Genomic DNA, 17,767 nt, shown 5'->3' on the forward strand with positions numbered 1-17,767 from the left:
ATTGTCTGTATTCTACCATTGCATTTCGGGGGAGGGGGGAAGAATCAGCATTCTTGGTTAATTCAGAATTACTGAACTAGTGCGGGTATGTCAGCATATATATTTTAAAAAGTTTTAAAAGTGACAAGTCCAGAGTGAACTATGAAAGATTTCTTTTTAATCAGTCTAAAACATGTATTTGGTCTATTGGTAGACTATGTTTTGTTAAAGCAATATTGATTTTTATTTTCCAATTCAATACAGTATGGAAAAAAATTACATAAAGAAGATTAAGTCTGTCAGCAGGATCTTCAAAAATTGAACAAGTTTGCTGTTGGAGAAAAATTAGCAAAAATGAATTGAAAATGGGTAGGAACACTCCGGGAGATTCCCAGTGGAGAGGTAGACTTTAATATTGCCGATTCTCGTTCACCCTTGTTCCTTCTACCCAATTTGACCAGAATGGAAGTCTGCTTCCCAGTGTATGCTTATGCACAAATAAAGCCCCAACAGAAGGGGAGAACAGAGACACCCAAATGCAAATGCAACATGTTACTTCATTACACAGAAAAAGAAATAGACTCTCTTACAACCGTTACTAGTTAAAAAGTTGGAGTGAATCCCAGAAGCCATGCTCAGCATGCTTTCCTTGTTTAATTGTGGACAATTCATTCAGAGGAACGGTGAAAACATTTGAGTTAAAATCTAGCATTGCCTCTTGTCTTAAGTGAAGATAAAAATAAGAGCTAATCTCTAGTATATACGCATGTCATAAGAGCTGTTATTCTGCCTGCTAATTAGTTCGGAACACTAGGCTTGTTCATACTTCTTGGAGGATAGGTAATTCAGGAAACAAGGGTAAAAGAAATATTCCTCTCACACAGATTTTCCTAGCACTGGGAATATAGTTCTAGAAGGATGTCACAATAGCTACAGAGCAAGGGGGGAGGGGAGGGGGAGAAAGATAAAGTTTCTTTCCTCCCTTGTCATCTTCTAAAACAGCTCTGTATAATGCAAGGTACAGGAAAAGAAGGTGGAACCTTAATTCTCATAGCCTGAATCTTTTCTCTGCTACTGCACTTACTATACAGTCAGGTCACAAATCTTCTCTTGCCCTCTTTTTAACTGACATTCTATCCTTCCATTTTTTTTAGCAGCTCTCAGATATAAATGAAAAACTTGGCATCTTCTTTGAACAATCACCATATTTGGCAGACCTTTAAGTTACAGAAGAAATGTAACTTTGGCCCCAGGTAGCAGTCCTCATTATTGCTAGAATATCACAAGATTTGCACCAAAAATAAGAGGTGGGATGACTACCTTAACTGTTAAGAGCAGGCCATAATGATATATTAAAAACCATCACCATCACAGGCTGCAAAAGAATACCTGGCACCCCAATCAGCAAGCTAATGGACCAGCAGCAATGTGGGAGTTGATGGCAGCAATGAGGCCTGGCGGCACTCAATGGCAGTAAATTTAATAACTTTTTAAAAAATGCTGCTGGTTTATACAAGGAGACTTAGTGAACCACATGATGTGCAGGCCTGGTTAAGAATGATCCATGTAGTCTTTTGAAAACCATTTTTAAATACCTTGTTCTTGGATTTTCAAATAAATATATTAAAGATCACCCAAATATATGAAAACTAAAAACAAGTTTAGAAGAATATCCTTCGCTCAAGTCAGCAGTCTCTCATCCCATTTGTATAAGCTGTCCTGTGGGAACTACCCTACCTGCATCTTTTTTTTCTTAGAGTACTGTTCGTTGTTAATTGTTTTGTATATAGCTGCTTATACTTACGATTTTTATACTGATGCAAAATTGCTTTGGCAGGATATATATGTAAATAATTGCAATGAAATAAACCAACTGCATTAGCTATGAAGGAGAACACTGCCTGCATCAATATATTAATTTGAATTTAGTTGTGAATAAATCGCACATGCTGCTTTACGCACATTTGTAAATTTCCTCATACAAAATTAGTGTGAACAAAAATTGTTTATTCCCACATTTAAAAAGGACATTTACTCGCGTTTCCATTTTAAAATTGTACTTAAGATGTACGATGGTAACTCTTCAGTTTTTTTAAGCCTATCTACCAGGCAAAGTTAGATAAAACACAAAAGTTATTTGGTTTGGTTTCAAGAAAAAAACGAAAAGAAAAATCATGGCCACAAGTTTTTAAACTTTTAATCCTAAACATTACAGGGCAAATGGATGTTGGAATCTATTTCCATACATCATGCGTTTTAACTTTTATTTCTATTTAATGGGTATCCAAATCCACTAAAACATGTGTGGCTTACAACTTTGGAGTTATGGAAATACATATTCTGGAATAAATGCTAAAAAAACAACAATGGAAAAAAGCCAAACTGTCTCCATAAAGGTAAAATGGAACATTGTGAAGATTCGATATTTTTCTGTTTTTTTTTTAAACTTGTAAATTCAGTGCATTGTACGGTTAAAATTAATGGTCCCTGTTTGAATATCTAACTAGTGTCCATTGATTCCAAATTAGTGGATGATGAATCTTTCTGGATGCTTTCGAAGATGGCTGCAAGCTCAGGATTAGAGCTTATCTGTGACTGAAATTCACTCATTAGTGGACTCTTTTCTGCTTCTGGAATAGTTAATAATGCTGCTACTGCCCTCATAGCTGATCGCTTCAGTTCATCTTGCTTTTCAAACTCTTGCTTCACAGAGTTTGCTTTTACCTGTTTTATTTAAACAAAATGATGTTTAGGTAATAATTCAACAACAAAATTAAATTAAAAAGACATGCAAACAATGTAAATGTACCACACTATAAGTAGTATACAGTACTATCAGAACAAAAGTTCCTCAGAATGTCTTGCAACTTTCATTATTATCTGAAGAATTATCTATGACTGAAGATTTTGTTTCTCTACCTTTTATTCACTACTGAAGCTGTTACAAAATGTTATCTTACAATTAGAAAAAACTCATGGTAGGAACAAAAAGTATCCTGATCCGATACTTTACAACAAACAGAAGCCAGCAATAAGACTATTTTATTCTCATGTAAGGAGAGAAAGAGGGGATAGGTGGGAAATAGCCTGATAGGAATGATGCTTTTGTATCATTCTTCTTGGAAAAATCATACAAATTACTCTCATAAATCACAATGTTAGAAAAAGTTAGGTGTCTCAGGCTTAATACGAAGGGTTCGTGATTGGTTCTGAATTAATGCAATTATGTTTTACAAACTGTATATTAAGGTAAATAAATTCATACAGTACCTTGGTTGTACATGTAGCACGCAGGGGTTCAACCAGTCTATCCAGCCTCTGCAGTACAGCACTTGGACACAAAGTAGATAGTCTCACCAGCATTAAAAATGTTAACATCTGGTTAGGAGAAACATAACTTAAGTAAACTGGGCACTGCAAAGAAATGTTGCACTCTATGTACTACTCTTTAGAAGATCAACCATTCCTTTCTATTTTGTCAATCCCTCCAAGTTAGTGTTCTGTGCCCATTGAATATGCTGTTAACATACGTAATGTTACACAATGTAATATAATGTATAATGTAAGTAATACATGGCATAACATATGCAATTGTGTGTACTATTGTGTATAGGTAGTCCTCAATTTACGACCACAATTGAGCCCAAAATTTATGTTGCTAAGTGACAAATTTGTTAAGTGAGTTTTGTCCCATTTTACAACTTTTCTTGCCATCTTTGTTAAGTGAATCATTACAGTTGTAAATCAGTAACATGGTTGTTAAGTGAATTTGGTTTCCCCATTGACTCTGCTTGTCAGAAGGTTGCAAAAGGTGATCACATAGCCCCAGAACACCGCAACTATCATAAATGTGAGTCAGTTGTCAAGCATCTGAATTTTGATCACATGACCACAGGGATGCTACAATATTCATAAGTGTGAAAAATGGTCATAAGTCACTTTTTTCAGTGCCTTTGTAACTTTTAACAGTCACTAACTGAACTGTTGTAAGTCGAGGACTACCTGTATTTAATTCCTGTTATAACTTTGATTTTTTCTGTGGACATATATTTGTAGGTCTTATTTCTATTTTAACACAATTTGTCAGTTTAAACTAAATAACTATCAGAAAATAAAATAATGAATTCTGTATTTCATTTGCCATCCTATCTAGACACTTAATACTGGTTCCACCTAGATGTATTTTTTCTTCAAGTCAATTATGTACCACCAACTGCCACTTTTTGAGCAAGATCCAATGCCTTTGTGCCTCCATTGCTAATTGGTACATGCCAGTGCTGATGGCATTCCTACACAAAGAAGTACCAGCAGGATTGGTGCTGCTTTGCTTGCACTTTGTCCTATGTGAAGGTGGAAAGATAGGTCTCTGTCAATTCTGAAAATAGCTCAAGCCATCTTCCATTAATATGGGTCTGTGTCTTTTCTCTAATTAAGGAAGATGCAGACTGCAGCAGTCTTGCTCAAGATGTGGCAGTTGTTTTAACCCATCTTCAACTGTTACTGGCACAGAGGAGCTCCCCTGAGGCAATAACAAATCATAGAAACTTGGCATTTGATGTTAGCAATAGGTATTTAAATGCCCAATCTTTTTATTTGAAACATTTTATTCCTAATACATATTGCATTTGCACTGAAAATTATGTTACTATATTGCATAAGTAGATAAGATACATATAACAAACTAACCTTAATATCATAGTGATCTTTCAAACCGTCCTCAACGTGGTTTAGAAATTCAAAGATGTCAAGTCTATCCAGACAACTATCTAGCAGAGTATACATACACTCAAAAGCTGCCTTTCTAATATCAAGACCATCATCAACTGTATGTTTAAATGGCCCCATTTCAACCTGCAAACCAAATCAGAAAATAAGAGTATTCATTAAATTTAATTACCAGTTCTTAATAATCTTGGAATGGATGTATTGAAAAATGATGACCACAAGGAAAACTCATAAGGAAATTCCAAAAATAAACTAAAGCTCTAGAAGTTAATTTAATTACAAAATTCCATTACTAATTCCATTTTCATGGCATTGTATTTCAGTTTCTAGTTAAAACTAAATGGATGTTTACAATAGTCACTCATCAAGAATTAGATTAAGTTCTTAGTTGGCTCTTAAATTGTGCAAACATGTTTTAAATGCTTTTAAATAATTTAAAACATTTAATTATACTCTAAGGAAGGTGTGTCCAACTTGCAGCTTGCATGTGGCCCTGGGCAGCTAGTAATGCAGCCCCACAAAATTGTAAAATTTTAACATTATGTAATTTTGAGTAATATTTATATACATTAACTATTATTTTATATGCAGCCCAAGACAATTGCTCTTCACTCAATGCGGCTCAGGCAAGCCAAAAGGTTGAACACCATGCTCTAAAGCAGGGGTGTCAAACTCACGTCATCACAGTGGCATCATGTGACATATTGGGACTTTTCTCCCCTTCGCTAAAATGGGGGTGGCCATGGCTTTGATGCATCTGGCCCGTGGGCCGGGAGTTTGACAGCCCTGCTTGCTCTAAAGAATACCTTAAGCAACATAAACACAGCTGCAATTCTACACGCACACATACACATGCACATACACAGAATAAGTAGTAAGCGACAGTCAAAGAACAGTAAATAAGAACAAAGAATCTATGAATTATCCAAGTAAAAAAGTAGACCAAGCAATGGAAAATTATGTTCACTGTTGAACTTCTTCTTCCTAGCATTATTCCCGTGCTATGGCAGGGTCCACTTAGTACTGAACTCAATATTGAACTATTCAAATGAAATTTGCAAAAATCAAATGACACCACTGAATAAAATTCCCTGAATTTCACTAATTCCTAAAGTGGCATTACTATAGTATTTAACATGAGGTCTTAGTAATCAGCCTCTTATTTATCAAAAAGTTAGCAACTTTTCTCAGGCTGTGAGGATTTTAACATGATGTTGATATGTAACATAAATAATAATTGAAACTTTGCAAAGTTTATTTAAAGTATGTTGCACTTCATATATGCCATTTAGTATGGCACTACTGAATGACATGTCTGTAATTACCATTGTAACAAAACAGCTGTCTTCAAATTAGAGGCCAAACTTAAATAAGGATCTGAAACTTTAAATAGAAAACATTTTTATTCTTTGGACACCACTACTTGCTTACTCTTCAGTCAGTAGAATTTACATACCTCTCTTATTAGTTCCTTTCTCACTTTTGTTTCATTATAAAGATGCGGAAGGACCGTGTCTAAAAGGTCTCTTATTAGTGATGGTTTATTGTGTGCTGCTGAATTAAATGTTACCAGAGCTACTCGTCTCACATTAAGATCTGGATCTTCCAATGTTTTTAGAAAATCACCTGTAATAATTAAAGACAATCAGCGTATAGTCTTGTTCAACATTTTATGAAAAATACAAACACAAAATGTGTAATCTGCTAAACCAAATTTAGAGCAAAATTGCAGCAAGCCTTAGACACATGTCTTTCCCCTCTTATCCCCTTCAGGTCAAGGTGATTTGGATTGTTGTACCACGGGATAAATAGTGAGTCTTGGTTCAGATAAGAAATACACTGATAACCTAAATGAAGTATCTTCATTCTCAATTGTGTGTATAATTTATTCTCAAAATCTTTACAATTGTGTACAATTCAGTCATAAACATATAAAGTGATTTCAAACAAACCTATATATGTAGTTTTTGTTTGCTTAAAACCAGTTTATATATAAACTCACAGCTACTTACTGATGCCTTAAAATACTTCTTCTTTTAAATAAATGCCACATTTATTCTTTTTAGATCACAATGTGCATGCTTGGCTTCATGATTTAAGAACTTAATCCTGTAAATAAGCAGGATGAAGGTAATTTTTTAAAAAAAAATCGCATGGGAAAATGTCAGTAAGTAATTGTATTTTGCCAATTACTTTTGTAAGAATCTCTTTTCTTTTCCCTAAAATTGAGATTTCCCCAAAACTGTATTCAACAGTTAGAAGAATTCGTGAACTATGATAGTTATACTTAGAAAACAAAAGTAGAAGTGGCTTCTTGTGACTCTGCAGGCATTTTTCTTTTTGGATATTTTGATCTCTGGGGATTCACTCTGCTTTGATACTAATATCTACATAGGAGTAACACATAGGGTCCAATGGTCGTTGACAGCTAACAAATTTAAGTAAACATAAAATAAAATAAAATAAAATAATAAAATAAAATAAAATAAAATAAAAGGGGCGTTGGTCCTACCTGATACGCTCCTTCTCGTTGGGTGGAGACAGCAGCCAGTGTGGGTAATCCTCATCCAATCAGCCTGAAGGACTGAGTCTATCCAGAGATTAAATCCCGTCCTTGTTGCCGGGTAGACCAGCTTTTGGTGAAGACTAAGGAAAGACTCGGCGTGTGGTCAAGATAAGAGAAATTTAGAGAAAGAAACACAAGACCAGCCTGGCACAAAAAATGGGAGGGTCTGGCTGCTGTCTCCACCCAACGAGAAGGAGCGTATCAGGTAGGACCAACACCCCTTCTCCATTGTGGGTGGAGACAGCAGTCAGTGTGGGACATACCCAAGTTCACTGTCCCGAGACCTGGGAGGGCCCAGGCTGGTCCGAAACAGCTTCCCTATCAACAACCCTCTGCAACACCCGCCGACCAAATGCTGCCTCCGCAGAGGCGAATGAGTCAATTTTATAGTGCTTAATAAAAGGAGCAGGAGAGGTCCACGTGGCCGCACGACAAATCTCCAGCAGAGGAGCCTGAGTAGCCCAGGCCGCCGAAGTCGTAGGCTGAGGCAATGGTCTGTCGGATCCAGCGACCAATAGTAGAAGAAGACACCTTGAGACCCAAAGAAACGGGGAAGAAAGAGACGAACAAAGCCTCCGATTGTCGGAATGACGCTGTGCGTTTAATATAGATGCGAAGAGCACGTTGAACATCCAAGGTGTGCCAACGACGTTCGCGAGGATGAGAAGGACGTGGGCAGAAGTTCGGGAGGATGAGCTCTTGGGAGCGATGAAACACAGAGTTGATTTTCGGCACGAAGGTTGGGTCCAGACGGAGGACAACACGATCAGCGTGGAACACGCAAAGGTCCGCCCTGGTGGATAGAGCAGCCACTTCCGAGATGCGACGAGCCGAAGTGATGGCCACCAAGAAGGCGACTTTACACGACAAGCGCAGAGACGCTGTTCGTAGGGGTTCGTAGGGAGGCCCCATGAGAGACTCCAAGACCAAAGGTAGATCCCAGGTGGGATAGCGGTGCAAAACGGGAGGGGACAAGTTAGTGGCCCCGCGGAGGAAGCGTCGAATGAGAGGATGCTGGGCCAATGACGAAAGGGATCCGCAGGTAAGAACCGAAGAGATGGCCGCAACTTGGCGTCGTAGTGTGTTTGGCGAGAGGCCGTCAGCAAATCCTCGCTGTAGGAACACCAGGATGTCCACTATCGAAGGCTGTAGGACAGGCACGTTATTCTTGTCACACCAGGAACAAAACGATCGCCAAGTGGCAGAATAAATTCTGTTAGTAGAAGGGCGACGGGAGGCCTGGATTATATGAATAACGTCACTCGGAATGTTAGCCGTGGTCAGGGAGAGCCGCTCAACCGCCAAGCGGTCAGACTGAGCCATGGAAGGTCCGGGTGCGTCAATGCCCCTTGAGTCAGAGTGTCTGGTGTAATCGGGATGTGCCAGGAGGGAGCGACAGAAAGGGAAACCAAGTCCGCAAACCAAGCTCTGCGAGGCCAGTGTGGAGCCAGGAGGATCATCTCCGCCCGTTCATCCAAGAGCTTGCGGATCACTCTGGAAATAGCGACGTTGGTGGGAATGCATATAGAAGGCCTTGTGGCCAGGGAACTCGGAGGGCGTCGACAGCCTCCGCCTGAGGCTCCGGGAACCGGGTGAAAAAGCGAGGCAACTGAGAGTTTTCTGGGGTTGCGAAGAGGTCCACGACTGGAGTCCCGAACTGAAGGACCAGGCTCCCGAAGATTCGGGGGTGGAGTCGCCACTCCGCGTTGTCCACTTGTTGGCGGCTTAGCCAGTCCGCCTGAATGTTGTCGACACCCGAAATGTGTTCCGCCCGAAGGGATCCGAGATGACGTTCTGCCCAGAGGCCGACTTTCAGAGCCACTGACAATAGAGGTTTCGATCGGGTGCCCCCCCATTTGTTCAGGTGTGCCTTGGCCGTTATGTTGTCCGTTAATCCCAGGACATGGGCGTCGGACAGAAGGTGCCGGAACGTTCTGAGAGCCAGGAAAATGGCTTGCAACTCTAGCCAGTTGATCGGTCGGCAAGCATCCACCTTGTTCCACACGCCCTGGGCGAGCTGACCTTGACAATGCGCCCCCCAGCCGCGGAGGCTGGCATCCGTTGTCAACACCACCCTCTGGGGCTCGAGGAAGAGAGCCCGCCGAGAGGGCTGGGGACCGCCACCACCGAAGGGATCTGCGAACTGCAGAAGGAAGCAGGATCTGACTGGATGAAGTGCCTCTGCCCGCCTTCTGTAAAGGCAAAAGAAACCATTGGAGCTCCCGGGAGTGGAGCTGCGCCCAAGGAACAATGGCTATGGCTGAAATCATCTTCCCCAAGAGTTGGGAAAGAACATACGGGGAGACCTTCCGAGAACCCTCAACTTTAACCACCAAGTCCCTCAAGCTATTCTGACGCTCTGGAGAGAGAAAAACTTTACCCTGTAGTGAGTCAATTAGTGCCCCTAAGTGAACCAGGGAAGTAGAAGGGACCAGGTGGCTTTTTTCCAGGTTAATGGAAAAACCATGGGCAGCTAAAGTTCCCAGAGTAAATTGAACATCCCGGGCAGCTTGGCGAGTGGAAGATGACAAAATTAAAATGTCATCTAAATAACAAAGAAGTCGGATCGAGGAGAGCCTGAGGTAGGCTGCCAATGCCGCCAACACCTTAGTAAAGGTGCGGGGGGCGGACGAAAGCCCGAAGGGCAAGGCCCGATATTGATAATACACACCCCCATAACAAAAACGCAAGAAGCGTCTATGAGAAGGTAGAATGGGGATGTGTAAATAGGCCTCAGTAAGATCGATAGAAGAAAGGAGATCGCCCCTCCTAACGCCGTCAAGAATGGATTTAAGAGTCTGCATCTTAAATTTCCGGTACACGACGTACCGATTCAATCGTTTTAGGTCCAGAATGGGTTTCCACCCCCCCGAGGATTTAGGTACCAGAAAAACCCGAGAATAGAATCCCGTCCCAATTTGGTCAGAAGGGACTAGTTGGATAGCCCTGATCGAAAGGAGATGCTGAACAGCAGTGTCCATAAGAGCCCTCCTTTCAGCGTTACGAGAAATCAGACAGCAGACAAAGGTGCTCGGGGGGGGGGGGAATTCAATGGCCAACCCTGATCGTAAGGTGGCCAGGACCCATTTATCCGAAATAGACTTCTCCCAAGTGGCAGCGAAGAGAGCCAATCTGTCGCCAATGGGAGGATCAGAGATGCGACTAATGACGGCGTCGGTAGGAATGACCTCCTCCTCCCCAAAAGGGCCGTTTGGACATAAAGGGTTTACCCCGGGACAACCTATCTTGGGATCCCCGGGACCGTCCAAAATTATTGGCTGGCCGAGACGGAGGGAAAAAGGAGGAGGAAGAAGAAGGACCCCCACCATCAGTAGCCCGAGATTGAGGACGAGCAGTGTAAGGCACATAACGAGATTCTCCCCTGCGGAAAACAGGAGCCAAAATTTTCTTTTTGTCTCGAGTCTCGGTCAAAAAGGGTTCCAAGGCATCCCCAAACAACCCCCCCCAAAAGGAATAGCGGCCAGATGCCACTTATGTCTGGCATCCGCCTGCCAGTGACGAAGCCAGATCAGTCAACGTGCAGTCACCGAAGACGCCAGCGATTTTGCCGCAAAACGAGCGGCGCTCAGGGTCGAATCCGCTGAAAATTGGACTGCTGCAATAATCTTATTGAGGTCCTGCTTAATCCGTGCGTCATCCGGTGAAAGCTTCTCCTGAAGTTGACAGAGCCACAGCAGGGTGGTGCGATTGAAAAAGGAGGCCGTCGAGGAGGCCTTGATAGCCCATGCCGCTCCCTGATGAGCCCTCTGGAAAACCAGGTCAGAACGATGCTCCTCAGGCCGCAACCCCTCATCAGGGTCTCCGGGGACATTAGCATTCGGTAAAAGCGAAGCCACGGGAGCCTCCACCGACGGTAGTTGAAGCAGCGAGTCTAGATCAGCCGCCACATTAAAGTTCTTTCTGTCAGTAGATGAGAACAGAGGGGCAGAGCCCGGAGAAGCCCACTGTCGCTTGACAGTATCCAGGAACAGAGGTGGGGCAGGAATAGATGTGACTTGCTGAGCCGGCTCCGCAAACATTGGGTCCAGAGCCCCAGGAGGAACAGGAACAGAGTGCTGTGCAACTGGAGACGACAGTTGGGCTGTGTTAATGGCCTTAAACAGTAAGGATTTAAACAAGGCCTGCTGAAACAAGCCCGACACGACCGGTTGGTCCGGAGGAAGATCATCGTCATCAGATAAGCCGGACCCCTCAACATCATCAACATCAGACAAAACAGAAGACTGGGAAACCTGAGAGACAGACGGAGAAGGCGGCCGTCCGGAGACGTTCTGCACTGTAGTCTGATGACACACAGGAGAGGCCGATCTCACCGAACTGGCCCTGCTAGAAGGATGGGACCTAGCAGCCGAAGATTTCTGCACCGCAGCTTCGATGAGTTGTTGCAAATGGTCAGAAGTCAACAGGTCTGGGCAGGATGGAGGAGCAGGCCCAGCCTTGGGAGCGGAGTTTATGGCCGTTTCCTGTGTCATCGCTGAAGCTGGAATGACGGCTGGAGTAGAGGATTCAGGGCCCCACAGGTCGGAAGTGGAAATTGCAACCGGACAATCTCGAAGAGATAGCTGGTCAGGAGTCACAGGTCGGATATCCTGGGTGGCCCCATCTGTCGCCGCCACTGGTATCGCACTTGCAGATGGGTTCCACTCAGCACATGCCTTATCACAGAGTTTAGTGAGCACTTTATCACGGCGCTTTTCCACTTTCAAGGAAGTACCGCCATGTTTGTTATGCCCTTTTTGATGCGAGTGCAGCCTTTGGGGTTGAGCTGGAACCTCACAAGAAGCCTGTGCAGGAATTGAAGGGGCTGCAGACGAGCCCTCTGATTGGCTAGCAGCAGAAGCTACGGCTTTGCTGCCGTGCTTTGTCTTAGCGGCTGCTTTGGGCATGATGACACTAAGCGAGGCAGGCAGAAATGGCTATCAAGGGGCAATGGGGGAGCGCAGAAACTCCACAAAGGCCCTTACTTTATTCAGCAGGTAACAGTATAGAACAGCAATTGGTGGGGGGAGCGCGGAAACTCCACAAAATGGCCACCGAGGCAGTCAGTATATGCAACAAAATGGCAGCTGCCAGTAAAACTGAGTTAACCTGCAGTACGATGTAAACAGCCTGGCCAGTCACAAATGTTAGCGAGTTCAATCGAGGGCGAGCAGAGGAGAGGAAAGCGTTAGTCCATTTGAAAACTGGCTCCCAGGTGACAGGCAGCAAGATGAAGGCACGCCGCACAGCCGCGCGATCGTGCAGGCAAGGGAAGGCAGCAGTCAGGTCCCTCTGATAGCAGGCAGTCCCCTCTGCAGCAAGCAGGTCGGCAAAATCCAAGCCGCAGCCGAAAAGGGAGGCAAACGGACAGAAAACGAAGCCGCGCTGCACCCCCGATGAAAACAAAATGGCCACCGCCACTCAAACGGCACGAAAACGGCCGAAATGGAGGGACCAGGACGTTGGAATCATGCCGGACAGTCACAGTTCTGAAAAAGGCCCAACGATATCCCCTCCAAGCCAGAAATCGCTAAAGGCAACAGTCCAGGGGGATTTTTATCTTTTTTCCCTTCCCAGGGGAAACGCCGTTAGGCGAGGGGACAGCCCCAAGCAAATAGAAAACTCACAACACAGTCCAGAATCACCAAATCCGAAGGAAAATCCAGGAATCGAAGTCAAACAACAGTCCAGAGTAGAATCACACCAAATGAATCAAATAGTAATCAGAATTTACAAAAGGAAGAGACAGCTAAAGACCACACGCCAATCCTGACTGAAGGACTGAGTCAAAAGCTGGTCTACCCGGCAACAAGGGCGGGATTTAATCTCTGAATAGACTCAGTCCTTCAGGCTGATTGGATGAGGATTACCCACACTGGCTGCTGTCTCCACCCACAATGGAGAATAGACTGGCACCATATTCTATTGTTTATAAGCTGCCCAGAGTCACTGAGACTGAGTGGTGGCTATATAAATCTTATAAATAAATAAATAAATTTTGGATTCAGAGAAGGTGTTTTGGAATGTAGTAACTTAGGAAACACTTGTTGGCAACTCTTTAAGTAACTGAGACCATATGCACTCGAAAGACCTTTGTCCTTTATCTGAAGTATGGCACAGCTCTAGCAATTAATGGAAATTATATATATAGTTAGTTTTATTTCAAGAGCTAACAGCTGCTTCTGATGGAAGCATTACTTGTTGCTTCAAGGCATGAAAACGGGCATCTGCATCACCTAGTATCTACCATTGTCCTACTTAAAAGTTCAGTATTCCCAAAAGACAAATTAAGCAAAGCATACCTGCTGATTCTGCCCCATCCCTAAAACTATTCCGGAAATTACATTACTGTATATATGTTAAATACTCCAGTTAAAATTCACCAACTTACCTATACAATTCTTTAAAAGTGGGTCTATGGGCTGTGGGTGATCAGAGATAGTGAACTTCACAGCAGTGACTACTGAACTCCGAGCATATGATGATCCTAATAGTAAATAATTGGCACAGATAATAGAACATTTTTATTTTCTGAGTACTGTACTGTGGAGTTATAGAAATTACAAACATGTTAGTAATAATACTATTGGTGCTTTATCTAGAAAATTCTACAGCATGTCCATTTTAAATAACAGAAATTACTTCATATAATTGGCATATGTATTATTATGACCTCTATGTAATATTATAGTTTAAAACTCGCCTCATTTTCAAGAACAGTTATTTTTTATTTCACTGTGCTTGGTTTGATTTCTGACTGTTTTTCTGTTTTTAAAACTGTGGTGTTTTATCTTTGTTTTAATTTGATATTTTTTTACTTTAATTTCTAATAAGCATCCTGGGAACCTATTTTAAGAGCAAGGTATAAATCCAATAAACAAGACTTATTAGATTGGCAAAGCCACACTCCAAACTTCCCCAATCTTTAGTAGACAATGTTGCCAGTCACTATTTACCTGAAATTATCTCAGTAAGGAATAATTACATATGCTAACTTCAGCCATGAAGGAATAGTGATAACAAATCAAAATGTACCAGTGCTTTTGAATAGAAGCCAACTGTGTATTGCCATTAGTGGAAGGCAGTTTTGTTCACTGAACAAGATAGGGGCAATTATTCTTCCCCTGTTCAATGTATAAAATTCATCAAAATGCTCTGAAATGATTTTCCTGAGAAGGGGAAAGGGCAGAGAAGAAATCCCATTGTGCCAGCAGAACTGGTATTACTACATTTGATTAGATCTCTTATATCCATCAACATGGGTATAACTTTTCTTACATAGGTCTACCAAGGTGACTGTCCAGGAAGAAATAGAAATGATCAGGTGTGTTGTTGCTGCCAAATATTTTTTATTCTTTATAAATTTATCCAAGTATAGTTTTACTGGTTACAGCCAAAATAAATTAAATCTACCATGTAATATTTTAAATAGTATTATTCCTTGATAGTGTGATCCTTTTAGAGAAATAATTAAGCTTCAAAAAACAGAGAGGAAAACTAAGGGGATTTCTTGCTCCACTGGTCCTAACATGAATTAGAGTTTTAATTATTCTGTAAAATCTTGTATAGAACAACTGTAACACCCATTTTTCTAGTGCTTCTTTTCCAACAATATCACTGTAAAGATTTCTTCCTCTTGCATATTTCATCTATCTCCCATAAATATTAGACATTGGATTGTCAATCTGTTCTCCAAATGATTAACACTTATTTTTAAAAAATAATATCCAATTTATCAGATATTGCATTTTATCTGTACCAAACCTTACAGAATAAACCGATTCAAAATATTTCAACAGACATAACAAAGCTTTTTATGTATTAATGAGATCTATTTAAAAACTGGACAGTTGAACTTCCTTCTATTCCTTTACCATTTAAACCAATACCAAAATCCATTTATTCAAGTCTGCATTAATTATTAGTACTGAATAATTCAATAATCTTCTGAATGTTATTTCCAAAAGACAATACATATATATTTGAATATCTACAAACCTGAGGCCAAGTATCCTTTGAGGCGTGGAAGCAGAGTTTCCGGATCTATTAAAGTAAGTTTCCCCAAGCATTCAGCAACAACATTTCTGGTACCCTCTTCTGCACACTCACAATGTTTGAGAAGCAAAGACCAGATGCTCTCCACATATGGTTTGAGACCCTGCACTGTTGCAGAGCTAATTATTTCCTTTAAGGAATGAAGCAGAAGGTATTGTCTTTTAGGCTGACTAGTTATTTCTTGCAAGACAAATGGGAGATATTCTGGAAGATTGCCGACACTAATACTTCCCAATGCATATGAAGCTGCAGACTTCACTTCTTCACTAGGAGAGGAAAATGCTTCTAAAATTACAGATTTTAGCTCTATTTGTCCACTTAAATCAATATGATGTCCAACTTCCCCTAGAGAAAGTAAAGCTAAGAGACGAATGGAATCTGTAGATCTTGAGTTCTTGACATCCTGGATAAATTGACCTACAACTGCTGGTCCCTCTTTAGGACATGCTCGTGTAAGGGCAGCTACACATTTGGCAATTGAATAATAAGACTGCTTGTGAGTAAGTGCTGTATTTTGCGAGTACACTGGACCTGTTAACATGCGCAATAAATCCATATATCCTAAGTTGCTTGTTCCAGTCACAACCAGAGCTTGGAAAAATTCTAGCATGGCACTAAGTGCTCCACCTTGCAATAATGGTGACCGTACCAGCCCAATAAGTTCATTCAATATAGAGCCACTGATTTTTGAGAGTGAGGAAGGATAAACTTTAGCCAGAGTGGTCAGAAAACTGATGGCCATTTGTGACACATGCATATCACTCTCACTAATAAGAGGTGGAAGTTCATCTAGGACAGCATCAATCATAGCAGCTGTCAAGCTATCACTGTAGTTTTTTATTAATATGTCTAAAGCAGACAGAGTTCCAAGTTTCAAAGCACGCTGATTCTTTCTGAGGAAAGAAGCAAGAATAGGAACACCTTCTCCTAAAATTGGCCTCAGATCAATCTTCAGAGATGAACCAGCTATCAGAGTCAAAGCCTTCACAGTGGTTAGTCGAGTTATCTCGTTTTTTAGTCTCTCTAGAAATATCTGAAGAGTATTAGGTAGATCAGAACCAAGATTGTCTCCAAGACTGCAAATGATTTGGCCCATACAAGAAATTGCTCTCTCTTTCACTTCTTGATCTATGTCAGCAGCTTTCAGTCTCTTGATTGTACAAGTAAATAAATCTTTGATATAAGGACTGGCATCAAAAGAAGAAGGCTGATCCAGAGGACGTATGACTTTAACCAGCTGTTGGGTAACCAGAAGTGCCTCAGATGTTATTTTATAAAATGGATCTCCAACACAAGCCACAACAGGAGGCACCAATGCTTGGACATGAGGATGAAAAACTTGGGGAGCGTGATTACAAAGGATCACATACAAACAAGATAAAGCATCTATCTTCAGATTAGAAGAACTTGATTTGTCATTCAGTGAAAAAATTATGCCTGTAAAAGAATGTATAATTAATTTGCATAATTTTATGCTTCCAGTATACTTTTCTTATAGTTCCAAACATCTGATTTAAACTAAACTTGTATAAATTCTATGAATTTATATTTAAGTAACACAAAAATCAATAAGGGAAATAGATATTATCTCCATTTGTTAGCCGCATTTCAATAAATATTTTGTAACCTGTATGTCAATAAATATTTTTCTACTTTTACACTACAAAGTCTCAGAAGTGAGAAAATAGTAAATTCTTACAGAACCGCACCTCTTCCTGAAGAGGTTGATGGCTATCTTAGTAGAACTCTTTGATGCAGCTTTTTTCCACCAAAGGCCCAGTGACTACAAAAGCAAAAAGTACTTACTGATAGTTAATTGCCTATGGTCATTTCTTTCTCTTTCTCTCTAATACCATAGTAAACTTTTATTTTGGGGATAGTCATGTCACAGTGATTTGTATCAGAAAGGCCTTGTATCCAAACTATATGGGCTTCAGCAGATACATAATCTGTCTGCTTGTAACTATGTAGCACATAAGGTCAGAATTTTATTGCACCTATAATCCACTATCTGCATGACTAGCCTTTCAAAGCCTAGTTCAAAGTTTTCTTCTCATTTTTTTAGGCCTTAAATGGCTTAACATTCATTTACTGAAATATTTATCTTATACATGCCAGCCCAATCTTTATGACCTTTGAAATTGGCACAATGGTGGCATCAGTGGCAAGGTTCCATAGCCAACTATCCAAACTATAGCATTTTCAGTTACATCATCTCCACTATGAAACTCCTCCTCCTCAGAGATGCACTTCATCCACATCAACACTCCAATTTTATTAACTCATTATTTCACATTTCTCTGCCAAGCGTTCATGATATTCAGATAGTCATCTGTCAGTGATTTTATCCAAACAAAATTAAGATTAAAAAAATCCAATAAATAAACAAATAAATGGCAATGCTATAGTAAAAATAATAGTAACATTACTTGGTCCAATCGC

General features: G+C 41.0%; 1 protein-coding gene across 1 annotated transcript in view; it reads right to left on the minus strand.

Moving 5' to 3' along the window:
* Positions 1 to 1,965: 1,965 nt before the first annotated feature.
* Positions 1,966 to 17,767, minus strand: part of CAND1 (cullin associated and neddylation dissociated 1) — a 47,312-nt gene continuing 31,510 nt past the window's right edge. The window contains exons 10-15 of the mRNA XM_034402756.3: positions 15,269 to 16,762; positions 13,662 to 13,757; positions 6,161 to 6,330; positions 4,666 to 4,830; positions 3,250 to 3,357; positions 1,966 to 2,703 (exon numbers count right to left, since the gene is read on the minus strand). Of these exons, the coding sequence (XP_034258647.1) occupies positions 2,479 to 2,703; positions 3,250 to 3,357; positions 4,666 to 4,830; positions 6,161 to 6,330; positions 13,662 to 13,757; positions 15,269 to 16,762 (2,258 nt within the window). The 3' untranslated portion in view covers positions 1,966 to 2,478. The remainder of the gene's footprint in view (positions 2,704 to 3,249; positions 3,358 to 4,665; positions 4,831 to 6,160; positions 6,331 to 13,661; positions 13,758 to 15,268; positions 16,763 to 17,767) is intronic.

The sequence above is a fragment of the Pantherophis guttatus genome, chromosome 7, assembly GCF_059756535.1.
Source record: "Pantherophis guttatus breed Tessera chromosome 7, ASM5975653v1, whole genome shotgun sequence".
Taxonomy (NCBI): domain Eukaryota; kingdom Metazoa; phylum Chordata; class Lepidosauria; order Squamata; family Colubridae; genus Pantherophis; species Pantherophis guttatus.